The sequence below is a fragment of the Cetorhinus maximus genome, chromosome 27 (genome assembly GCF_964194155.1).
Source record: "Cetorhinus maximus chromosome 27, sCetMax3.hap1.1, whole genome shotgun sequence".
NCBI lineage: Eukaryota > Metazoa > Chordata > Chondrichthyes > Lamniformes > Cetorhinidae > Cetorhinus > Cetorhinus maximus.
This window is the reverse complement of record NC_135905.1, coordinates 31254395-31280548: the sequence shown is the minus strand read 5'-3', so window position 1 is coordinate 31280548 and position 26154 is coordinate 31254395. Positions and strand designations below refer to the sequence as shown.

The 26154-nt window shown below is 43.6% G+C and overlaps 1 protein-coding gene and 1 long non-coding RNA gene across 3 annotated transcripts in view; one reads left to right on the top strand and one right to left on the bottom strand.

The window, feature by feature from the left end:
* Positions 1 to 22327, bottom strand: part of LOC144668693 (uncharacterized) — a 24666-nt gene extending 2339 nt beyond the window's left edge. For both annotated transcript variants that reach the window (XM_078531020.1, XM_078531021.1), the window contains exons 1-12: positions 22088 to 22327; positions 19796 to 19851; positions 17391 to 17524; positions 15590 to 15714; positions 14487 to 14637; positions 14157 to 14254; positions 12762 to 12945; positions 11749 to 11955; positions 11020 to 11124; positions 5701 to 6483; positions 1503 to 1639; positions 1279 to 1314 (exon numbers count right to left, since the gene is read on the bottom strand). In XM_078531020.1, the coding sequence (XP_078387146.1) occupies positions 1279 to 1314; positions 1503 to 1639; positions 5701 to 6483; positions 11020 to 11124; positions 11749 to 11955; positions 12762 to 12945; positions 14157 to 14254; positions 14487 to 14637; positions 15590 to 15714; positions 17391 to 17524; positions 19796 to 19851; positions 22088 to 22312 (2241 nt within the window). In that variant the 5' untranslated portion in view covers positions 22313 to 22327. The remainder of the gene's footprint in view (positions 1 to 1278; positions 1315 to 1502; positions 1640 to 5700; positions 6484 to 11019; positions 11125 to 11748; positions 11956 to 12761; positions 12946 to 14156; positions 14255 to 14486; positions 14638 to 15589; positions 15715 to 17390; positions 17525 to 19795; positions 19852 to 22087) is intronic.
* LOC144668694 (uncharacterized) lies at positions 22227 to 26154 on the top strand. The gene is made up of 2 exons (XR_013573537.1): positions 22227 to 22384; positions 25332 to 26154. It is a non-coding gene; the product is annotated as an uncharacterized LOC144668694 (long non-coding RNA).

Genomic DNA, 26154 nt, shown 5'->3' with positions numbered 1-26154 from the left:
TGAGGCAAACAGAAGGAAAAAGTTGCAACATGCAGATTTCCCCTCATTCATCCCTTTGTGCTCTTTACTGATATATAAAAATACAACTTTAATAATGAGGATAATACCAAAGCAATTGGCTTGCTTCACGCTTACCAGACCAATTTTACATCTCAAATATTCTAAAATAAATCATGATAGCAATGCATTCAACAGCCTACATTCCGATCATTCAATTGAAAAAGGACATTTATAAACAAAAAATTAAAACATTGTGGCCTGAAGCTCACGCCCAGAATGGACTCGGCACTGAGCTAATTTTGCTGAAGTGAAGATATATCCAGGTTTCTACACAAACTCATTGGCAAAACCTTAAATGTCATGTCTCCCTGACTCAAACATACACTGTTAATGATTGGGACAGGAACAACAGGACATCAAGGTGCTAGGGTGGGGTAATATAAAAAGGGGAAAGAAACCCCCTTCATGGTGATGTTAGAGGCTCTTGAAGCACTTATCCTCTGTTCAAAGTCGTTGGTAATTTCTGCAGCAGCAGAGCAGAACTGTGGCATCATCTGACTGCTAGTCAGGTGTTTAACACTGGATTAATGTTACCATGGTGCAATATGCTGAACCACTACACATTCCCAAACCCAGAACGAGTGTAATCGGCAGAGACCCACCAGAGGGGCGAAGGGGCTTTTGAACTCGCATACAAGATTGTGGACACATGAACACAATATAGATGTAGACACAAGCCTGTTATGCGCAAACTCTCACGAGCTTTTACACTATTTGATTTTATTCTATTCAGGTGAAGTCATTATCTTGGCAGACACAATGCTCAGGCACCATGCTCTTGAATCTTGCAGCACAGTGTAAGCTGCCGCTACAACTTCACTCAACATGTGATCTGGTGGCAGCAGCTACAGCTGCAGAAAACAGGCAATGTTGACGAGGTTTTTATTTTACAAAAAGTTCCGAGTGCCTAGAGCAAACAGTCTTGTAGAACGTGCAAGTCCAGAGTGCAGCTGAGCCACAGGCCAGAATGCCACCCAGGGCTTGGGAACATAACAGTGCTCCAACTGCCAATCACAGCCCAGTGATCACTGCTGGAAAACACACATGATAGGAATGGAACTGGGCTTAAGTGTGTTGTGCTCCATAAAGGTGGAGAACAATGTTTAAAAAAGGATCACACAGGAAGATTAACCACTCAGACCATGATACAGGAGGCAGAAAATTAGCAAAATAAGAATGAATAGGTCAAGAAATCATAAAAACTATAAAGAATGATACCTTAACTCCAGGTGTCAACATGGACTGTAAGGTTTTCTGAAATAGGGAACAAATTAGTGTCACATATGGTTTGACAGTTTAAATCCAGAAGTTCTGAAGAGATATGAATCTTTATACGAACTATTATCTCCATGCAAAATGATTAAATGCATTTCAAGCTACAGTGAAACTAGAATTACATTTCTATAAAAGATAGGCAAATATTCTTTCCAAAATGTCTTTACCTTTTTTGTTTTCGGTACGGTGTTTGGAGTTTTCACTTGCAGTTTCTGATTTGCTGGGGTCGAATCACCTTTTCCATCCTCCGATTCAGATGAAGATGAGGAGGAGCTTTCCCTTTTCCTCTTAGTATTTACTGTACCTGAGACAATAAGCAATCACAAACATCAGAGTTAGCCATGAAATCTGCATACAACTGGCAATGAACTCCCAGGTTATAATTCACAACCAGCTCAGATTAAACTCATTCAAGAGCATGCAACTGCTGTGTGAGGCTTATGTTAAAACAATCTACTCATTGTTCAATAAGCATAGTCATGGTATAGATGAAAACATATCAAAACTATTGTCGTGTTTTGGAAGCATGATAGAAAACATTAGCAGAAATCAAATTCTCAACAATTTAAATAGTGAGGAGGATGTATGAAGACTGGGTATGAAGGCAGTGCTTTTCTCTCTGGTGCTCGGTTTAAAATTGTGGAGCAATAATTTACTGATACTCTTGAGGGTTCCCAAGTGACGCGCCTTTGAAGTGTCTTAAGCTGTCACCCACTAGGCCAGCTGGCATGTGAAATGTGCAGGGTTGCACTTGTACAACACGGGGAGCTCTTCAGGAGTGAGAACTGAAACACATTTGCAGGGTAGCAGTAACCTAACATTTCCTCCTACTGGCCAAACGACGTGTTCTGAACAGTGCCAATATGAACCAGCAGATACACCCAGGAGTCAGTGGAATATATCAGGAGCTGGAGTCTGACTGGCTTTTACACTTCCTAGATAAAAACATTGAGGCCAAATGTTACATGTAAACTGCTGGTCTGGCTGTGATTATCTAACTTGGCACAGAGCACCCAATCTGCGAACTTCAAACTTGCAATGTTTCATACCACACAAGAAAATGCAATTATCCATTAAACCACCAGGGAAGCTAGCACAACATCTCCCTATTGTATGATAAATAAAAGAGTACCTGTGCACTAAATTTTCAATCTGCCAAAAGAGGTTCATTATTGCAGTAGAGAATGAAATACAGACTTGCATTTATATACATACAAACTAGGAGCAGCAGCAGAAGGCCATGTGCCCCCTCAGCCTGCTCTGACATTCAATTAGATAATGGCTGATCTGATTGTGGCCTCAAATCCAGGTTATCTCAAAATGCTTTACAGCCAATGGAGTATTTTTTGATGTGCATTCACTACTATAATGTAGGAAACACAGCAACCAATTTGCACACAGCAAGCTCCCACCAACAGCAATAATGATAATGACCAGACAACCTGTTTTAGTGATGCTAATTAAGGGTTAAATATTGCCAAGACACCAGGAAAAACTTCCCTGCTGTTCTTTGAAATAGTGCTATGCAACCTCCATTGTTCACCATCTTTTCCTAAGACAGCACTGCCACGTTGCAGCACTCCCTCAGAACTCTAGTGGAGTGTCAGCCTAGGTTTTTCTACTCAAGTTACTGGAGTGGGGATCTGAAAGCACAATCTTTTGTGGTTCCGAGGCAAGAGTGCTGTTAACTGAGCCGCAGCTGACACAGTCGGAAGACCTGAGCACACAAACAGTTGCTCCTTTTGAGCACCCAATGACAATCAGTCATTTCCAGCTGGTGAAAGCTCTGCCAGCATAAATGTGGCATAAAAAAGACAGCCTGAAGAACCTTGTACATACACCTTGTAAAAGCACATCACCCAACCAGTCGGGATGCACAGGCAGATTTTAGACCCAGCGAAACCAACCAGTGATAACGGAACAAAAAAAACAAGGCCCATTGGACTTGACCCCTCCCATTCTTAAAACGTAATTTTCTAGCTGTTTCCCAAACTGGTTTAATGGACGCAGACAGTGGACAAGTAAGAGGACACCAACACAGCTCCCAGGGATTGGGCAGGGTCCTGCCACCTTTACTTCTGCCACTACCTGCACAACTAACATCAGCGCAGAAAATGGGCACTGCATTTGTTCCATGACCTAGGAGAAAAGCTCTTTCCTACTGAACTGATCCACCTATTTCAACCTGTCACCCTTAAATCTGCAAGAATGCTTGGATACATATCAGTCACGTCCTCAGGGTTGCTTATGCATGTAAGCAAGCTTCAAATGCTGTGCGTTAGAAACAGGTCAGCTGAATCAAAACAAAAACAGAATTACCTGGAAAAACTCAGCAGGTCTGGCAGCATCGGTGGAGAAGAAATCAGTTAACGTTTCGAGTCCTCATGACCCTTCGGCAGAACTGAGTATAGTTAGGAGAAAGGTGAAATATAAGCTGGTCTAAGGTGGGGGGGGCGGGGGGAGAGAGAAGTTGAGGGTGGGGTGATTGTGGGGATAAGCAAGCAGTGATAGGAGCAGATAATCAAAAGATGTCACAGACAAAAGGATCAAAGAGGTGTTGAAGGTGGTGATATTATCTAAGAAAAGTGCTAATTAAGAATGGAAGGCAGGATACTCAAGGTACAGCTCTAGTGGGGGTGGGGTGGAAAGACTAACAAAGTTTTAGTTTTAGATTTAAAAATAATGGAAATAGGTGGGAAAAGAAAAATCTATATAAATTATTGAAAAAAAAAGGGAGGGGGGAGAAACGGGGTGGGGATGGGGAGTTTAAGATCTAAAGTTGTTGAATTCAATATTCAGCCCGGAAGGCTGTAAAGTGCCTAGTCGGAAGATGAGGTGCTGTTCCTCCAGTTTGCGTTGGGCTTCACTGGAACAATGCAGCAAGCCAAGGACAGACATGTGGGCAAGAGAGCAGGGTGGAATGTTAAAATGGCAAGCGACAGGGAGGTTTGGGTATTTCTTGTGGACAGACCGCAGGTGTTCTGCAAAGCGGTCGCCCAGTTTGCGTTTGGTCTCTCCAATGTAGAGGAGACCGCATTGGGAGCAACGAATGCAGTAGACTAAGTATGGGGAAATGCAAGTGAAATGCTGCTTCACTTGAAAGGAGTGTTTGGGCCCTTGGACGGTGAGGAGAGAGGAAGTGAAGGGGCAGGTGTTGCATCTTCTGCGTGGGCATGGGGAGGTGCCATAGGTGGGGGTTGAGGAGTAGGGGGTGATGGAGGAGTGGACCAAGGTGTCCCGGAGGGAACGATCCCTACTTTTTTTTCAATAATTTATACAGATTCTTCTTTTCCCACCTATTTCCATTATTTTTAAATCTAAAACTAAACTTTGTTAGTCTTTCCACCCCACCCCCACTAGAGCTGTACCTTGAGTATCCTGCCTTCCATTCTTAATTAGCACTTTTCTTAGATAATATCACCACCTTCAACACCTCTTTGATCCTTTTGTCTGTGACATCTTTTGATTATCTGCTCCTATCACTGCTTACTTATTCCCACAATCACCCCACCCTCAACTTCTCTCTCTCCCCCCGCCCCCCCACCTTAAACCAGCTTATATTTCACCCCTCTCCTAACTATACTCAGTTCTGCCGAAGGGTCATGAGGACTCGAAACGTTAACTGATTTCTTCTCCACCGATGCTGCCAGACCTGCTGAGTTTTTCCAGGTAATTCTGTTTTTGTTTTGGATTTCCAGCATCCGCAGTAGCTTTTAGCTTTTTTTGTTAGCAGCTGAATCAAAGTTGTGCTTGTGGTGGCAGGGGGGGCGGGGGGCGGGGAAGCAAGAGAACAGCACCGTCTTTAGCTCCTGGCAGGCTGCCCTCGCTGGAAAGGAGCTGCACAGTTAAATTATTAGACATGTGCTGCCGAAGCTCTAAAATGCAAATATGAAGCATGATGGTTGGTACTGATGAACTGTGAACAGCAGGGTACAAGGTAAGAATAAAACTGGGGGTACAGTGGGGGGGGAGGGATGCTGAGCATAAAACGTGCAATTTGTGCAAACGAAGCTGGGAAAACTATCCCTGGTTTACCCAGTTATCCTTTACATCTTGCATATAGAGCGCTGGCAGCTGCTCAGAGTGACTGAGTTTGGATGACTTTCACAAGTTGAGAAACATACACTGATAAGACAAATCAGGCAGGCTTCTCAGGTTACCAGTCAAAGCCACCCTTGTAACATTTTAATGCGCCAATCCCACAAGAGTTTCGCTTTAACTTGATGCTATCAAATCAATAGTAAGAACTTACCAGATGTCAAGCCAAACAGACTTTTAAGTCCCGACTTTGGCTTCACCCAATTGTCCACCTTTCCCCTTCACCCAAACTTCTCAATTAATTAAAAAGTGACAAGTAAAACTCACCATTTACAGACTTGGTGTTGTTTTTCTTATCGTCTTCAGAGGAGCTATCTTCAGAGCTGCTCTCTGCTGTCTTCTTGGCCGATATCAACGTTGGTGTTCTCACATCATTTGGTTTTCCTTTCGAGCTCTCTTCCTCTGAACTTTCCGAGCTGCTGCTGCTGCTTTTAGCTTTCTTGGCTGCAGTTTGTGGAGACGAAGCAGTAACTGCTTTCTTGAGTTGTCCAACCTGAGTTTTCAGTTGAGGCTCATCGTCACTTGAAGTTTCTTCAGAGCTGCTAGTTTCATTTTTATTGGTCACAGCCAGGAGTTTTGCTTTTCCAGTCACTGGTGATTTGCCTTTTCCAGTCGCCGCTGGGGATTTAGTTTTAGCTGTTGCCGCCGGGGATTTGGTTTTAGCTGTTGCCACAGGCGACTTTCCTTTGGTAGGAGCCTGCACCTTTGCTGCATGTTTTACCTCCTCCTCACTGCTGTCGTCATCGGAATCTGAGCTGCTGTCGTCAGCAGCAGCCTTGGCCACTGGAGTATTTTGCTTCCCTGGTTTTACACGCACAGCAGCTGATTTAGCAGCTGGACGGATGGCCGGAGCAGCCGCGCTCTTTTCATCAGAATCACTAGAGCTGTCAGTTTCTGAACTGCTCTCTGCTTTCTTTGCTTGAGCCAGAGACTTTCCAGCTGGTTTTGATGTGGGCTTCATGTCTGACTTTGGTGTGGGCTTTGTGGCTGGTTTTGGTGTAGCCTTTGCCATAATCTTTGCTTTGGGTTCTTCTTCAGAACTTTCAGAATCTGTGAACGTTACAGACATAGCTATTAATCTACCTTACTCTCAAATTAACAAGGGATTACAATAAACTGATGTGCCGGCAAACAGACACCATCGTTGTGTATGTAGCAAAATCCTTTAAACAGCAATAAAATGAGAAACAAAGATTCTTGCCTGAAAGACAGTACTGGCTGTTGGACTACATTGTACTCCGGTTTCTAGGAGCCAGATGTAAACCCAGAACCTTCTGACTCAAAGGCTATGCTACCACAGAGCCCAGTACGACACCTACAATGTTCCTTTATAAACAAAAATAAGAATGGTACTGTCCATGAAAGTGAATGAAGGAAGGGATCACCACTGTAAAAAACAGCTGGTTTTAAATTATTGGTCTCTAGTGTGTATATTTGGGTGAACATTGTTTGGGTTACTTTGACCATATATTATTGGTCTCGATAGTCTGAGAACAGAGTGAGCACAATACACATGTCACTGTGAATCAGCTCAGGCGTTAGGATGAACCAGGCTCTCTCTTTGGAACTGACTATGTTGGAGCACACACAGCTGACTTGACTAGTTGTCGGATGTTGTCCCTTGAGTTGCATGGCCACCCAGCAACCAGCAAGTTCCTGTGAAGGCCAGGATACAGTGACACCTTTAAATTATCATGTGTGCGGCCACGCAGAAAACTTTAAAGGAAATGTGCAATTAAAGAAATTGTCCACACACAAAAGATTTCAGGGAACTTTATTTCCCTCTACTATCCTCACTCCATATTACCTCAATCAAAAAAATTGGGCAATGCAGAATACACACTGGTAACACCTTAGAATGTATTCTAAACATACAGAAAAATCAACTAAACCACATAGCAAAAACTAATGCACATTAACGCCAGGGCAGATTTACATCACTTCAATGTTTCTGATTATAGCCTTCCTTGGGAACAGGAAATGAAGGTGTCGAAAACATGCATTAAAACAATCCTAAGACACTATTAAACCCAAAAGATTTGCCAAACTCGGTTACCTGTTGCCATTAATTAATTTTGTATGATAGAAATTTGTCAAGCTGATGCTATTGCTCCAGAATTAAATAATGATTTACGTTAATATTTGCTGGGTGTCCCAGGAAGGGAGATTAAATTATATAATTTAAAAATTCATTCATGAGATGTAGACATCGTTGGCTAGGCCAGCATTCTTTGCCCAACCCTAATTGCCCTTGAGAAGTGGCGAGCTGCCTTCTTGAACCGCTGCAGTCCATGTATCGTAGGAACACCCACAGTGCTGTTTAGGGAGGGAGTTCCAGGATTTTGACCCAGCAACAATGAAGAAACAGCAATATAGTTCCAAATCTGGATGGTGTGTGGCTTGGAGGGGAACTTGCAGCTGGTGGAGTTCCCCTTTATCTGCTGCCCTTGACCTTCTAGGTGCTAGAGGTCATGGGTTTGGAAGGTGCTGCCCAAGGAGCCTTGGTGAGTTTCTGCTGTGCATCTTGTAGATAGCACACACTGCTGCCACTGTGCGCCAGTGGTGGAGGGAATGAACGTTTAAGGTGGTGGATGTGTTGTCAATCAAGTGGGCTGCTTTGCCCCGAATGGTGTTGAGCTTCTGGAGTGCTAATGGAGCTGCACTCATTCAGTCAAGTGGAGAGCATTCCACTTGTGCCTTGTAGATGGCGGACAGGCTTTGGGGAGTCAGGAGAGTTACCCTCTGCAGAATTCTCAGCCTCTGACTTGCTCTTGTAGCTACAGTATTTATATGGCTGATCCAGTTCAGTTTCTGGTCAATGATAACCCCCAGGATGTTGATAATTGGGGGATTCAGTGATGGTAATAGCATGGGAAGATGGTTAAATTCTCTTTTGTTGGAGATGGACATTGTCTGACACTTGTGTGGCTTGGATGTTACTTGCTGCTTATCAACCCAAGGATGAATATTGCCTAGGTCTTGCTGCATTTGGACATGGACTGCTTCAGTATCTGAGTCGTTGTAAATGGTGCTGAACATTGTGCAATAATCAGCAAATATCCCCACTTTGAAGCAGCTAAAGATGGTTGGGCCAAGGGCACTACCTTGAGCAATTCCTGCACTGATGTCCTGGGACTGAGATGATTTTGCCTCCAACACCCACAACCATCTTCCTTTGTGCTAGGTATGACTCCAACCAGTGCAGAGTTTTCTCCCTGATTCCCAGTGACTTCAGTTTTGCTACGGTTCCTTGATGCCACACTTGATCAAATTCTGCCTTCATGTAAAGGGTAGTCATTCTCACCCCACCAAGTTCAGCTCTGTTGTCCGTGTTTGGACCAAGACTGTAATGAGGTCAGGAGCCGAGTGGCCCTGGTGGAACACAGCGTCACTGAGCAAATTATAGCTAAGCAAGTGCCACTTGATAGTGCTGGTAAGAAAAATCAGCAGCAAAATGATGGAGAATTAAGTATAGGTTGATGGGGCAGTAATTGGCCACATTGGAGTTGTCCTATTTGTATACAGGACTTCCTGGGCAATTTTCCACATTGCTAGGTAGATGCCAGTGTTGTAACTGTACTGGAACAGCCTGGCTAGGGACCTGGCTAGTTCTAAAGCACAAGACTTCAATACTATTACCAGAATGTTGTCAGGGCCCATAGCCTTTGCAGTACTCAGCGGCTTCAACCATTTATTGATATCATGTGGAGTGAACTGAATTGGCTGAAGACTGGCATTCTTCATGTTGGGGACCTCAGGGGGAGGCAGAGATGGATCATTCACTCGGCACTTCTGGCTGAAGATGGCTGCAAATGCTTCAACCTTGTCTTTTGCACAGATGTGCTGGGCTCCCCAATCGTTGGGGATGTTTGTGGAGCCTCCTCCTCCAGTGAGTTGTTTATTTGTCCACCACCATTCACGACCCGATCCAGCAGGGCTGCAGAGCTTAGATCTGATCCGTTGGTTGTGATAGCTCTGTCTATCACATGCTACTTCCTCTGGCATGCAAGCAGTCCTGTGTTGTAGCTTCACCAGGTTGACACCTCATTTTTAGGTATGCCTGGTGCTGCTTCTGGCATGCCCTCCTGCACTCTTCATTGAACCAAGGTTGGTCCCCAAGCTTGATGTTAATGGTAGAGTGAGGGATATGTCAGGCCATGGGGATACAGTTTGTGGTTGTATACAATTCTGATGGCCCACAGTGCCTCGTGGATGCCCAGTTTTCAGTTGCTAGATCCATTCGCAATCTCTCTCATTTAGCATGGTGATAGTGCCACACAACATGGAGGGTGTCCACAAGGACTGTGCAGTGGTCACTCCTACCAATACTGTCATGGACAGATGCATCTGCGAGAGACTGGTGAGGACAAGGTCAAGTAGGTTCTCCCCTCTTGCTGGTTCCCTCACCACCTGCCAAAGACCCACTCTAGCGGCTGTGTCTTTTAGCACTCGGCCAGCTCGGTCAATAGTGGTTTTACCTAGCCACTCTTGGTGATAGACATTGAAGCCCCCAACCCAGTGTACGTTTTGTGCCTTTGTCATCCTCAGTGTTTTAACATGGAAAAGTTCTGATTCATCAGCTGAGGGAGAACAGTGGGTGGTAACTAGCAGGAGGTTTCTTTGCCCATGTTTGACCTGATACCATGAAACTTCATGGGTTCCAGAGTCAATGTTGAGGACTCCCAGGGCAGCTCCCTCCTGACTGTATACCACTGAGACCCTACCCCTCGTGGGTCTGTCCTATCAGTGGGACAGGACATGCCCAGGGATATTGATGGCGGTATCTGGGACATCATTTGACTATGTTGGGCTGCAACATAATTGCTCGACTAGTCTGTACAACAGCTCTCCCAATTTTGGCACAAGCTCCCAGAGGTTAGTAAGTGGGGACTTTGCAGGGCCCACAGGGTGTGTGTGCCATTGTTGTTTCCAGTGCCTCGGTAGATGCCGGGTGGTCCGTCCGGTTTCATTCGTTTTTTTTTTAAAGACTTCATTGCGGTTTGATACAACTGAGTGGCTTGCTAGGCCATTCAAGAGGGAAGTTAAGAGTCTGGAGTCACATGTAGGCCAGACGAAAGATAGCAGATTTCCTTTCCTAAAGGACATTAGTGAACCAGGTGGGCTTTTACAATAATCGACAATGATTTCGTGGTCACCATTAGACTAGCTTTTAATTCCAGATTTATTAATTGAATTAAATTCCAGTGGCTGCCGTGGTGGGATTTGAACTCATGTCCCCAAAGCATTAGCCTGGGCCTCTATAGTCCAGTGAAATTACCTCTATGTCATCGCCTCCCCTTATTTCACAAAGGTTTCAGGGCTCGACAGAAAAACAAATGGCTCCAACTATCATCTTGTTTTTTTTTGATATTGTAGCATATATTACCCAAACCCTAACATTTAGGGACATAACTAATAACATTCCACATTTAACAGCAGCAGCATTTATCTAAATTACATTGTACAGTGTGCAAATGAAAAGACTGCCGTCTCTTTTTCTGGAAGATCAGACTTTCCACTTCATTTTGGCAGCAGAACCAGAATACACAGCTAGCTTACTTGACTAACAGAATTACATTTTCTTACCGGACTCGCTGTCAGAACTGGAATCTGCTTCCTTAGCTGCAGTTTTCCGAGCGGCAGCTGCTTTTGTAGGTAGCGCAGGAGCAGGCTTCGCTGGAGTAATTTTTGCTGTTAACAAAGAATTCAATGAACAGAAGACAAGGTACATAAATCTATATCATGTTAAACATGTCAGCACACAGTAATGTAGTGGTTATAACAGTGACCTAGCATAGCACACTACATTTGATAAATCTAGTAACTTATAGACTGGCACCAGAAAAAGTGACCATGAAAGCTATTGGCTTGTAGTAAAAACCTCAAACATCATTCAGAGTGGGGAACCTGCCAGGTCTACACTTAACTCCAGTCCATGCTATATGGCTGAGTCAACATCCTCCTGAAGTTGCTTAACAAATCTGTTAAAAAAATTGCAAAAAAAAATTACTTCAAGGTGGCTCACCACCAGCTTCTCAAGCCAACAAGGATGGACAATAAATGCAGCCTTGCCAAGGCCACTCACATTCAGAGAACAAATTCCTCACTTCCTGAAAGTGAGCCAATCACCTGCTTTAACTGCATACAGAAAGAGATTAAGCTAATAAAAAAATCACTCCAACTTTTAGAGGAACAGGGTTTGACGGAGGGGCTTTTAGCAGGCTGGACAATAATCTCCAAAATTAAGGCACCTGTAATTGTCTGCTTACATTATGAAACAATCTATACAGCTTACTGATGTACTTCAGCACTTACTAGCTGGTTTCATGAGTGCCTCATCAGTGCTGCTGTCTGAGCTGTCATCCGACGAGTCGCTGCTTTCCTTTTTAGCAGGTGTCACTGGTGTCTTCTTGCTTACAACCGCTGCTGGTGACTTTTTGACCACACTTGCTGGCGGTGTCTTCTTGCCTGCAGCTGCCTTCTTGTTCTGCTGTGTGGGAGGTGGTACTGCATTGTAAGCACCTAACAGGGAAAGGAGTGGAGTTAAAAAAAATCAAAACGCCTGTCAATTTTTGGGACAGTTTTCTCCCTTTCTGAAGATGACAAATTCCTGCTGGTCACCCTCTGACATCAATCCAAGTGCTTAGAACCATAGAACACTACAGCACAGAAAACAGGCCATTCAGCCCTTCTAGTCTGTGCCGAAATATTATTCCGCTAGTCCCATTGACCTGCACCTAGTCCATAACCCTCCAGACCTCTCCCATCCATGTATCTATCTAATTTATTCTTAAAACTTAAGAGTGAGCCCGCATTTACCACGTCAGATGGTAGCTCGTTCCACACACTCACCACTCTCTGAGTGAAGAAGTTCCCCCTAATGTTCCCCCTAAACCTTTCCCCTTTCACCCTAAAGCCATGTCCTCTCGTGTTTATTTCTCCTAATCTAAGTGGAAAGAGCCTACTCGCATTTACTCTGTCTATACCCCTTATTTGTCAGCAAGTTCTGGCAGGTTATTCAACCATGAAGGGGAGCTGCGTGAATGGGGAAAATGATTCACCACTGAGCCATAGCTTGCCCATAACCAATTTCCATGCACAGGTCAATCCTCTGTATATTGTAAATTACAACTCACGATATAAACGCTATTTAATCTGGTGTTTTCACATTATAAAGGCCAATTGTCAAGTGGAATACCAAAACTTCACTTTTCCATGTTATCATCACCTATACCAGTTCCATATGCAGTCCTATAGTTTACAAATGCAGTAAACTCCACTAAGGAAATAGCCCACTTTTATTTTTGCATTGGAGCACTCCTCCTCACCTGGCTTTGCTTTTGTTTTCACAGCCGGTGCCTCATCATCTGAGCTGTCAGACTCCTCTTCACTGCTTGAGCTCTTCTTTGCATTGGCTGCTACTGCTTTAGCAGGGGTCACAGCTTTTGCATTCTTCACTTTTCCTGAAGCTGACACAGGCTTGGCAGGCACAGCTGCCTTGGGCATTATTTTCTATACAGTATGGAGCAGAAAAATGAGTGGCCGTAATTACGAAGCAAGTGTTAACACTTCAACAACAAAACCCCTGGCCCCATCCCAAAGCTTTGTAACTGACCAAGGTGAACAAGAGCAGCAAAGTCACAAGAGTACCATCACTTCAAATCTGCACATCAACCTGACCATTCCTCCATCATCACCAAGTCCGGGAATGCTACAGCTGACACCACTGTAGGAGGATGCAGCAGCCTACCACTCTCATCTTTACGGAAATTATGACAAACGTTTAGAAATTATTGGTTATGTCTCAGTTGGTTTTTATAACACAGTAACTTATGATGATCTGGAATGCAGCACCTGAAAAGGTTGGTCTCAGAGAAAATAGAAGCTTCCAAAAGGGAACTGGGTGGATATAATTTTTTTTTTACAAATTCTTTTAACAAATGTGTGCTTCGCTGGCTGGGCCAGCATTTATTGCCCGTCCCCAATTGCCTTTGAGGTGGTGATGGTGAGCTGACTTCTTGAACCGCTGCAGTCCATGTGGTGTAGGTACACCCACAGTGCTGTTAAGGAGGGAGTTCCAGAGTTTTGACCCAGCAACAGTGAAGGAACAGCGATTATATTTCCAAGTCAGGATAGTGTGGCTTGGAGGGGAACTTGCAAGTGGTGGAGTTCCGAGACATCTACTGCACTTCGAGGTGGTAAAGGTTGGGCGTTTGGAAGATGCTGTCGTAGGAGCCTTGGTGTGTTTCAGGGGATTTCAGGGGACTAGTTGGATAACTGTTTCGAAGAGCTGGCACAGATAGGATGAGCCAAATCGCTACCTTCTGTGTCATTCTATGATCTTCTCAGAGCAACTAGCTATGTGCAATAAATGTGATGCTGTTTAAATCCTAAGAATTTAAAAGCATTTAAGATGTGTGCTCCATGCAAGACTTTAGGCACAAAGTAATAAAATTATAATATGAATTCCGTAAGTATAAGTTGACTTTCTTCACATCTGTCTCTAATCAGCTCCTAACCCTACATATTTCAGGGGAGGGGGAGGAAAGCAAAGAAAGAAAGATGGGGAAGTGGGCATAAGAAAGTTGAGTTTGTGGACTCATAACAGCTACAAACAATATTGGAAATCAGGCCTCTTTCTTAAAATGTAAAAATTATATATAACACTCTTACTGAGCAAAACCGGCAACACAGATCATTCCGGCCAATATAAAACTATTTACTTGTGCAGGTACCTTCGTCGCAGAGTCGGAGTCAGTAGAGTCGTCACTAGAATCATCGTCACTACTCTCCTCGGCTGCTTGGTTCGCAGTTTTTAAAGCTGAAAATAGAAGATAAGCTTTAGGGAAAGAATAATTCAGAAAGTGGAATAGAAAATGCCACTTGTAGAAATGTAATTCACTACAATATACGTCTTGGCATCAAAAGGCCCTTTACACTGGTTATTCACATGCGTTAACATACGGGGACAGTAACCCAATTAGATTGCAACTGCCTTATCCCCTCCACTTGTTATAAACGCCCAGCTTGGTAACTAACAATGTTGCTTCTACCTGGTTTCACAGGGGTTTTTGCAGCAGTTTTCCATTCCTCCGAGCTGTCCGAATCTTCACTGCTGGAACTTTCATCTTTCTTTCTGGCAGCTGGCTTGCTGACTGCAAGTGCTTTAGTTGCAGTAGCTGGACTTTTAGCAGAGATGGCCTTCTGATGGAGTGGAGGGGTGCAAGAGAGATAAAAGTGAAATAATCCCTTGTACTGAACTGAGAAGTTAACAAATGTTCACAAGAGCTGAATGCCAACAATCCTGCTGAGTAACTCTGGCAGGATCTGCAAACGAGTTGAACAGAAACTAAATCAAAGGAAATGAGCAAAAGACAATTTGCTGTTGGCTTTGTCTTTCACATTTAGCATGCATTAAATGTCAAGGGCGCCACCCCACCCCTCCCTCCCTCTCCACAACCACCACCAAGAAAAGAGGAATAAATGATAAAAATAAACCCTTTTTCAACATTTGTTACATAGAATTTACAGCCAGAAAAGGCCATTCAGCCCAGCTGGTCTATTCTGGTGTTTACTGTATACACATGTCTCCCCACCGTGCTTCAGCTCCCCATCGACATAGCCTTCTAGTTGTTCACAGTAGTAATCTATTTTTCTTTTAAATCATGAAATAGTTAAGCTGGCTTAAACAGACAGCCACTAAATGCCCCCTTGCATGTGTCACTGATATCCAAGAACAAAGAATCCAGTGATCTGTGCTGGACTTACTTTGGACATTAAGTGAGGGCAGGAACTGGGTAGAAATTACACCTTTAGTCCAACAGCACACCAACACTCAACACAATGACCACTTTGGAAAAACATCACAGGGGTGACCATCTCCCGCACATTTGTACCTCAGTAAGATGATCGCATGACCAGTTGCAGGAAGAAGGAAGTTAAACCAAAAGGCACAATTTATATGTATATCTATTTTTGGTCACTGCTTACTCCAGGCACAAGGAGGTTATGATTCAAGTCATATTCCACCCGTAGCACTACCACACAAGATGAATGAAGTTTACTATATGGGCTCATCATAGTCAGTCAACTCTGACCAAAAGGCTTGTTATCTGCTCCTTAATAAACATGCTCTAATTACTTCTTGCGTTCTCACCTGTGCAGGTTTCTTTTCTTCCTCAGAATCCGAAGAACTTGAATCTTCGCTGCTGCTACTTTCCTTCTTTGGAGCAGCCTTTTTAGCTGCAGGTTTGGTTACTGTGGGTGTTAGCAGCTTGCTCACTAGAAGAATAAACATCAAAATCATCAGCCAAACAAGGTGACAATTCAAAAAGTGCTTAATTGGCGAAAGCACTGTATGACTTATGGTGCTATACAAATGTGCTTCTTACTTTCTAGTAAAATGTTGACATTTGTATTTTACTGTTGTAACTACCACTTGCAATGTAGAGGGAGAAAAAAGTCAATTTACAACAGTTGTGTAGGTCTTAAGTAATCAATGAGCAACCCTGCCCCCACCCCTCTCCGAGTTGCATGAATCCACCCCTCCCGAAGAGTTCAACTCCTTGCTGGGGAACAATCCCAGGTGCTGGCTGCCCTCCTGTACCTCACCCAGATCAGGTGCCATTTATTCACAAGTGACTACACACATTGCTGGCAAGAGCTATGGTGCATGTCACAATTGTCCACTCCTATTCTCAAAACAAAATGCCCCAATGATGTCCCATTCCTGCCCTATGGCCGCAGGGATAGATTAGAGCACTGTTCCTACCCCTCCTGAGATCAGCTAACTCACAGCAAAAAACTTAAGTTACCAGAGCATGGATTAAGTCCATTTACTGCATACCCGCCATTCCTTCAATTTTCCCTATTATGTGTCAGTTAACTATTTTGACAGCCTAGAGGATATATACTTATTTGGTATCTTATGGCAAAGGAGCAGAGAGTTTCATACAATGAATTAGGACTTTAGTGATAGCTGTTTTTCAGGCAGTTACTATTCACCAGCCCTACCCTGAAAGCATCAACATGAACAGCCGACTGCTATGGGGAGAATGTTGGCCAGGACAGCAGCGGCAACTCACTGCTTTTCCATTAATACAAAAGCATCTTTAACATCAACTTGAACAATAAGACAGTGCCTCATTCAAAGAACAGCAACATCCATCAATGCACTGCATTACAGCCTAAATTACACATTCAGGCCTATGTTGCAATCTCACTTTCTGTCCAGTTGCAGATCGAAACACTGAAAATCCTTCACTTGTTCAGAATGCAATTGTACTGTCCAGTGCAGTCCTGAGATTAGGAACCCCCCAGGTACAGATAACTGATCTTACCCAGAAAGTGGAAGGAGGATATGGATCTAGCTGCATAGAAAGTACAAGAAAGGAAACAGAAGCTTGGCACCACAATCATTATCCAAGGATCCCTGTTGAAAAGTGCACTCGCAATAGGTTAACTATGAATATTGCTGAAAAGAGAGACATGTTGCTGAAGCGTTTCATCTTGCACCTCAGGACAAATGCAAGAACGTCAAATTTTAAATGATCACAACAATTTATACTACAGGAGAAAAGGGTGTTGATTGGTTGTCAAGTCGACTTTGGCTGGGGCTTTGCCATGGAGAAATCAAAGGGGAAACTATCGACTGCCCATGCTAACGTGTAATTTGAAAAAAGTGCAAGGCTTGAACATACTTCTTTTGTTTGCAGAGAACGGGTCCCTGTGTATGAATGCTTCTAGCAAGTGTAAATGGGCTATATTACGAGCCTGACTGATTATCTTAAATAAGTTGTTAGTGTAGCTTTTAGCGCACTCAGGATTATTCAACAAGTGCTGCCTAATTGTAGACTCACACCTAACAGTAGACTATAAAGTAGATAGCTATAAAGTTTATTCTGTTCTTGAACCTGCAACACTGCTTTTCTTGAAAAGTTTAGCATATTTGGATATACCTGGTTTCTTTGTACTGCTTTCGTCATCAGAACTGTCTGAGCTGTCAGAGCTACTGGAAGTTTCATCTTTCTTTGCCTTTTTTGCAGCAGGACCATTGAGTACAGGCTTCCTTTTCTTTGCTACTTCAGATGACCTGTTGCGATAAATTGAAAAGGTTAAGAATTCAGTGTACATAACACTGAAGATCAAACAGTTCCACTGTTAACAGTTCAGGATAGATGTCGAGAAGCTCAAAACTCCTAATTTTCTAACAATTAAAATGAACCACCAGAAAATCAGGAGCCCCATAAATTAGACACCTGGACATCACTACCCAAGTCTCCAATAGTGCTTCTGTTGAATGATCTTCCTGTCAGGAAAAACCCCTCAGAAGATTTACCCTGACAGGTTTACTATTTACTTCAAGTGCAACATGGCTCAGAATTCATTTTCAGGGATGGTGTATTTCCATACAACAGAAAATTTTACATTTTTTTTCTGTTTAACATATGAGCCTAACAGTAGATGCAACATAAAACACTATTTTCTAGGTCATCAAACGCAACAGGAGTAGCAAATTTACTGTTGTATTAAACATTGCTTTCATAGCTATCCGTTTTGAAAGCAGTTTTTTTTGTTATTCCCAGACCATAAAGCAAAAGACTGCAAAGTCATGAATAGTGGAAGATTACATCATCTTATCACATTTCCAATGTACCACAGAGCATTTCACATATGGGCCTGGATTTTGCAGTTGTAATGACAGCAAAATTGTCGGCATTTGCCATTATTACAGGACACCCACAAAGCTGACAAAAACTTCTGGCAAACGCTCAGCAACGGCTGGATTTCCGTCAATAATTCCCTGCTCCTTCGTAGGATGCGCTATTGATGTCCTCGCGGATGGAAACCTGAAGTCACTTGAATTGACGTGAACTTCCACTTTTACGTCATTACACTCGACGTAAATTCCCATGAAAAAGTTATGCCTTGTCGAATGAGGTGAAACTGCGCTTTTAACAGCATACTAAGTTCATAATTACCTCCTGACAACCACTCTGGCCCTTAAAAAATAAATGTCATGTCCATTATGATATAAAAAATTCTAGATTCTTAAAATTTTTAAAAATAAAGTTTATGATATTTCAGTTTCTACCTTAAGCTTATACTGCATGTATACCCCAATCTTTATTTTGTTGTTTGCAAAGGATACTCAGTGGTTTTTACTTCCCAGCCTGCTGTCTGTGAGAATTCTTCAATGTGATTGGTTGCCAACCCTGCCTGATATCACATCACTGTTTTAGACGCCAGAGATCCCTTTGAGCATAAGTCCATAAGGCATAGGAGCAGAAATTAGGCCATTCGGCCCATCAAGTCTGTTCCACCATTCAATCATGGCTGATAAGTTTCTCAACCCCATTCTCCCGCCTTCTCCCCGTAACCTTTGATCCCCTTACCAATCAAGAACCTATCTAACTCGGTCTTAAATACACTCAATGACCCGGCCTCCACAGCCTTCTGTGGCAATGAATTCCATAGATTCACCACTCTCTGGCTAAAGAAGTTTCTCCTCATCTCTGTTCTCAAAGGTCTTCCCTTTACTCTGAGGCTGTGCCCTCGGGTCCAGTCTCTCCTACTAATGGAAACATCTTCCCCACTTCCACTCTATCCAGGCCTTTCAGTATTCTGTAAGTTTCAATCAGATCCCCCCTCAACCTTCCAAACTCCGAGTATAGACCCAGAGTCCTCAAACGTTCCTCATATGTTAAGCCTTTCATTCCTGGGATCATTCTCGTGAACCTCCTCTGGACCCTCTCCAGGGCCAGCACATCCTTCCTGAGATACGGGGCCCAAAATTGCTCTCAATATTCTAAATGTGGTCTGACCAGAGCATTGTAAAGCCTCAGCAGCACATCCCTGCTTTTGTATTCTAGTCCTCTTGAAATAAATGCCAACATTGCATTTGCCTTCCTAACTACTGACTCAACCTGCAAGTTAACCTTAAGAGAATCCTGGACTAGGACTGACGCTGGAATCAAAGTAATACCGGGAAAGGTGAAATTCACACCAAAGAGATTGCTGGAACTGCACGAGCAGCTCTATTCGAGGTCAGTGGCGAGCACTGTCGCTTTGTCGTTGACTGTGATATCCAGGTCATAGCGAATAACTGCGAAATGCACTGATTTATGAAGGCAATCCTATCATTTTGCAAATGGTTGCATTTTTTTGATTCCTGCTAAAAGGAGAGACTGTAGCTCTTTGTAGCAATGGTGAGATGGAGCCCAAGCTTAGCAGCTCATTCAAAGGACGATTCCTCCAACAATGCAGCATTCCCACACTGTAGCCTCAACCAAGATTAGGTGCTCAGGTCACAGAATGACATTCAAACCCAAAAACAAACTAAAAACCATCATTTAGCACTTACTTCACCCAGAAGTCAAAGATCTCCACAAGAGATGGCGACTTTAGATCTGGAACTTTCTACAAAGACAAAGAGAAATAAAGACCGAAATGAAAAATTCCAACGTTAAAATTTACAGAGAAATGGTAAATACACACCTGATTTTGGAAGTGGTCATATCTCATTTACAAATACTTCCTAGAAACGACAGTGCATTTTAATAAGGTAGTGTGTGCTAGATCTAAGTAGTCAGTACTGCCAGTGTTTCTATTTTGTTAAAAAAAAATCTCAACGCAGAAAAAAGACACTGTGCTGTACAACCTCCAACTGATTCATTTTCTGATGTGCAGAAATTTTCAGATCAATGCACAGGTGCCCTAGGATACAGAGCAGATTTGCGAGGATTTAGCGCACACTCTCTGGACTGCAGAACTTCAGTTACAAGGAAAGACTAAACAGGCTAGGGTCTTTGGAACAGGGGAGGCTGAGGGGGGACCATTTTAATATGTATAAAATTATGAGGAATCTAGATAGAGTGCATCGGAAGGCCCTATTCCCCTTGGTTAGGTTTAGAGGGGACTCAATGGGAAATTGTTTCAACCAGAAAGTTGTGGGGATCTGGAGCCAACTGCCTGAAAGGGTGGTAGAGGCAGAAGCCCTCATATTTAAAAAGTATTTTGGATATGCACCTGGAGCGCTGTAACCTACAAAGCTACAGACCAAGAGCTGTAAAGTGGAATTAGGCTGGATGGTTCCTTGTCAGCTGGCATAGAAATGATAAGCCGAATGGTCACTTTCCGTGCTGTAACTTTTCAATAATTAATCTCAGCACTACTGCTTGCTTCCAGCCCTTTGTAATTATTGCACATGATGGCTTCAACGCGCAGATTAAGATTGAAAACAGTGCAATCACTCTCCCTGTCTCCATAACGACATTATAAATTGTCCACTGCCAGTCAAGAGTTTTATAGGGAAGGGAAAAGCAGAATAAGACAGTCCAAAAGTAAACATGAAATATTTGAAGCAAAGAAATCAAAGCCACACAGAAAAATAATGCTAAGTGATCTGAAACACACACTTCTTATCTTCCCATAACTCCAATGATCTCAATTATTCTCAGTAAGGGTAAGTAGCAGTTCATTAACCAATTCAGTGAACACACAAGGATGGTTTAGTAGGTTGAGATGGCCATAAGAGTCACCCAGAGATTTGAATATTTATCCTGCCAATGCTCAGCCCCTGTTTTTGTGACATACGGTGCCTCAATCTTTGCTTCAGTTAGCATTACTCTATTGCTCTCTCTGCTTATATCACCTATTACATGTCAATCTTCCAAGTTTTACACAGCTGCCCACACTGCTACCTTTCCTTGCTTGGTGTGGCACCCCTGTACTCAGAACAAAGGGCATGGGTGCAGTAACAATCTTATAGTTCTGAGCGTTCCTGCCTGTGTAGAGATGGGCAGATTATTACATACGTAGAGCAATCCACTCTAACCCTGTAAGTTGCTTCTACCACCTTCATAGGCAGCAAGATCCAAGTCATTACTAGTTGTTGTGTAAAAAAAAGTTCATCCTCACATTCCCCCCCATATATAATACACACAGCTTTATTACGTGTAATAATATAATACACATTTTTATTGCATGTGCACCTGTTAACCATGAGCCATTTCATTAACACGCCCAGCCCTTTTTCTTCCTTTGTTCTTTGAAGGGATGTGGGCATCGTTGGCAAGGCCAGCACTTGTTGCCCACCCCTGATTGCCCTTGAACTGAGTGGCCAGTTAGGCCATTTCACAGGGCAGTTGAGTCAACCACATTGCGGTGGGTCTGGAGTCACATGTAGCCCAGGCCAGGCAACAACGCCAAATTTCTTTCCCTGGAAGGACGTTAGTGAACCAGGTGGATTAATGGCAATGGGTGACGGTTTCCCGGCACCATTAGTGGGATTTGAACACGTGTCTCCCCCTCTCCCCCCCACCCCGGGCCTCTGGGGCACTAACCCAGTAACATTACCGCTGCTTGTTAACCGTGCTGAGGTAGCCCAGCAGATGGGGAGCACGCGCAGAGGGAATGGAACGTGCCCCGGGAGCACGCGCGGCGGGTTTGGAACTTTTGGGAGTCGCGGGCATCCCGCGTGCTCCTGGGGAACGTTCCATTCCCTCTGCGCATGCCCCCTCCGGCCGGGGAGCGTTGCTGGGGCCCCGGGCCGGAGCAGCAGGCCGCACGTGTGATGCCGCCGAGTCCGGTAGGAGCGGGGTTTTTTTGTTACACTCGTCGTCTTTTCCCGAAAGATGTGGAGCGGGGAACTCACCACGTTCGACTGTTTCAGGAACTCCTTGGCGGCTTTGTCGAACTTGTTCTGCAGCAGAAAGCTGTAAATCTGCGGGTACAGGTCGCTCGGCACCACACGCGACTCCATGTTGCGCACAACAACGGGCCTTCCCCTCTTCCGCAACTGCGGCTGCGCGGGCCCATGGCCCGACCGGAAGTCGCTGGCTGCACGTGACCGGAAGGCGGTCCGGAAAGGGCTGGGCATGCGCAGCAGATTGCCATGACACCAACATCTTGCACAGTCTGATTTATTTTTACAGCGCCGTGGACACTGGTGGTAATGTCACAGGATTTGTCATCTAGAGGGTCAGGCTAACGCTCTGGGGACACAGGTTCAACTCCCATCTCGGTCGCCTGAAATTAAAAGCTAACGGTGGAATTAAAAACATTGCTGGTTGTCATATTTAAAAAATCCACCTGATTCGCTAATGCCCTGGGATTTGGGACTTGGGAAGCCAAATCCGGGGAAAATCCTGGACAGTTGGTCATCTTACAGAATCACAGAATGGTTACGTTTACCCATCACCCATGTGCTTGCTGACTTACTATGGCTCCACCTCATTTATCAAATCCCTCCATGGCCTCGGCTCTCTCTCTCTCTCTCTTTAATTTCCTCCAGCCCCAACAGCCCCCTGAGATGTCTGCAAGCAATTAGAAAGGCAAATGGCATGTTGGCCTTTATTGCAAGGGGATTACATTTTGCTACAATTGTACAGGACTTTGTGGCAAGACCACATCTGGAATACTGTGTGCCATTTTGATCTCCTTATTTAAGAAAAGATATACTTGCATTGTATTCAGTACAGCAAAGATTTACTAAATTGGTCCCTGGGAAAAGGGGGTTGTCTTAAGTTGAGTGGCAGAACTGCTTCATTTTATGTTTACTATTTGTTCATTTGTCCAATGCCAGCGAGGCCAATATTTATTGCTCAGCCCTAATTGCCCTTGGGAAGGCGGTGGCAAGCCGCCTTTTTGAGCAGCCACAGACAATGTGGTGTGTGTACTTCTCCATGGCAGGTTCAGCACAACTGAATGGCTTGTCAGGCCATTTCCGAGAGCAGTGAAGAGCCAACCCCATTGCTATGGGTCTGGAGTTACAAGTAGACGAGACTGGGTAAGGACAGCAGGTTTTCTTCCCTAAAGGGCATTGGTGAACCAGATGGGTTTTATGACAATCTGGTATTTCATGTTTGTCATGACTGAGACTGGATTTTTATTCCAGATTTTTTAAATGGGCGCCCTACCTGGAAGAGAAATGGCAGCAAATCAACTCATGGAGATAGAAAAAGTGAATGTAAATACCAGCAAAGTACGTGAAACAGCATTTGAGATTGTTTATTAAATTGCCTAACGTTTTGGTGGGACCCTTCAAAAGACCCGCAGACTTCTGAAAATCGAAAGAGATATGTTTCTCTGAAACTTAGCATGGCAGTACCACTGATAGCTATCTGCATGGACACTAGAAAGCAGGAACATTTCCTAGATGCATATTAAACAACAGCAGCCTCCAAAGTGTAATATGCCGTAGGTATTATTAAGTAAGTTTGAGTCATAGTACTTACTGATTTGCATGTAAGCTGCAGTTTTATTTTAAAGATGCACATTCGGGAGTATGTGAAATGCTCTGTAGTGTGCTAATGAAGGTATCAGCGCATGCATCCAGAAATCAAGTTCTGCCAATGGCCAACTCCATGATCGTGTCTGGAAGCAGCATGGCATTAAGCTGAAGGTTAATGTCAAACTCTACCAATGGTGCAGAAACCTGGGTCTGCTATAGGTGCCTCATCATAGCTCTCAAACACTTCCACCAAAGGCTCCTGAGGTCCATCATGAGAATTTGGTGGCAGGACAAAATCACAAATAACTGCGCTCAACAGCCAGGTGTTCTGAGAACACCCTCCAGAAAATTCAATAGATTTTTTTTCAAAAATATATTTTATTCATAAAATTTGTTAAAATACTTTACAAAACATTTCAACTTGAAAATTACAGAAAGTGCCATAAAATTTGACTTGTCTCCATACAGTATTTTCCACTCTTAGGTGTCACTATACAACTGTAATTTTCTTCATATTTACAATATACATTCCATGTCAGGCATGCAGCATGGGGCAAAACATTTCAAATTGAAAAATTAAAGAAAGTGCAATAGAATCCAACTATCCTTCATTAAGCATGCTCCTCTCTTAGGTGCCTCAATACAATGTCAATACTCTTGTATTCAAACAGTACATTCAATGACAGGGATACAACCCAAGGGGTCCTACAAATTTTCCAGCCCCTCGGTGTATTATGGCTGAAAGGCCTTAAGCAGTGGCCTTTCCCCATTGTGCCTCTGTGGAGGCTACCCCAAGCTTTAGTACATCCCTCAGCACGTAGTCCTAGACCTTGGAATATGCTAGTCTGCAACACGCGGTCGAGGACAACTCTTTGCACTGGAAGCCAAGCAAGTTTCGGGTAGACCAAAGAGCTTCTTTCACCAAGTTGTTGACCCTCCAGTCGCAGTTGATGTTTATCTTGGTATGCGTCCTTGAGAACAGGCCCTCAGGGCACAGATCCCTGTGTCACAGAGCTGCTTGGGATGAATCTTGACAAAAGCCATTGCATCTCTCTCCAGACCTTCTTTGCAAAGGCACATTCCAGAAAGAGGTGAACAACAGTCTCTTCCCCAACGCAGCTCCCTCAAGGGCAATGTAAAGAGGGGGTGAAGACTCTGGGCATATAGGAAGGATCTGACGGGGAGGGCCTTTCTCATCACCAGCCAAGCTATGTCTTGGTGCTCGTTTGAAAGTTCTGGCAATTGGGCATTCTGCCAAATGACTTTGACAGTCTGCTCAGGGAACCGTCCGACAGGATCAACCATCTACTTTTCCCGCAGGGCCTGTAGGAAGTTATGTGCAAACCACTGCCTGATGGACTTGTGGTTAAAGGTGTTTTTCTGCATAAACTTTTCTACATGGGATAGGTGGTATGGTACAGTCTAACTGCTTGGACTGTTCTGTATACAAATGGCCAAACCCATCCTTCTCAACAGCTGGGACAGGTAGAGCTTCAGCACGTAATGACACTTGGTGTTTGCGTACCAAGGGTCTATGCAAAGCTTGATGCAGCCACACACAAAGGCAGCTATCAGAACAAAGGTGATGTTGGGCACATTTTTTCCTACTTTGTCTAGAGGTTTTTATATTGAGTCCCTGTGAATATGGTCCATTTTCAACCTCCAGACAAAGCATGGATCGGGTGAACGACATGGCACAGGAATGAAGAATGGGCCATAATGGGCAACATGCCTCACTCTTGATGACCAAGTTCTTAGCAGCAATATGCTGATGAAAAATGATTCTTTCCAGAGGAGGTTGGAAAGGCTGAAATTTTGAAGAAGCAACTTATTATAATTGTCTCGAAAGATTTGTGAAGCTTCTGTGAATGGCATGGAAACATTGTTTTTTTCCTTACAAGTATATACAAATAAGCCATGTACTTGTTTTTTCAAGTTAACTGAGCATACGGAAACTGACTCTCGCGACAGTGGCAGCTGAATCGATGTGAAACCCTCAGGTACCTGGGCGTCACTGAGATCGGTAAGATTTACATGAGGAAACTTTTATTCACAGGACACTTGGAGTGGACCACCAGAAAAAAGCATTGAAAGTAACTGTATTCTCATTACAGAAAAATGCTCGTCTGTTGGAATACAACTTGAAACGTGTGAGCACTTTTGAAACATTTGTGTTGTAAAATGTGACATTTATGGCATATTGCAGCCTTAATTGGACCATCTGCTCCTCGGCACAGGCAAAAACAAGTTCTTCCTGTCACCAGTAAGAACATGATTTGGTACAGACAGGGATTATTTGATTAAGCATGCCTGCAGCTTCGCTCGATGATGTTATGTTACTATTCTGAAAAGGACTATAATGAATTTTCACACATCATATAGTTAACAGGGCAATGACTTCTCTTAAAATAACTGCCTGAAACTTACTCAGTATCTTTTGAATGCCATTTACCAATGTTCATGAAATTTGATAAATATTTACACAAGCA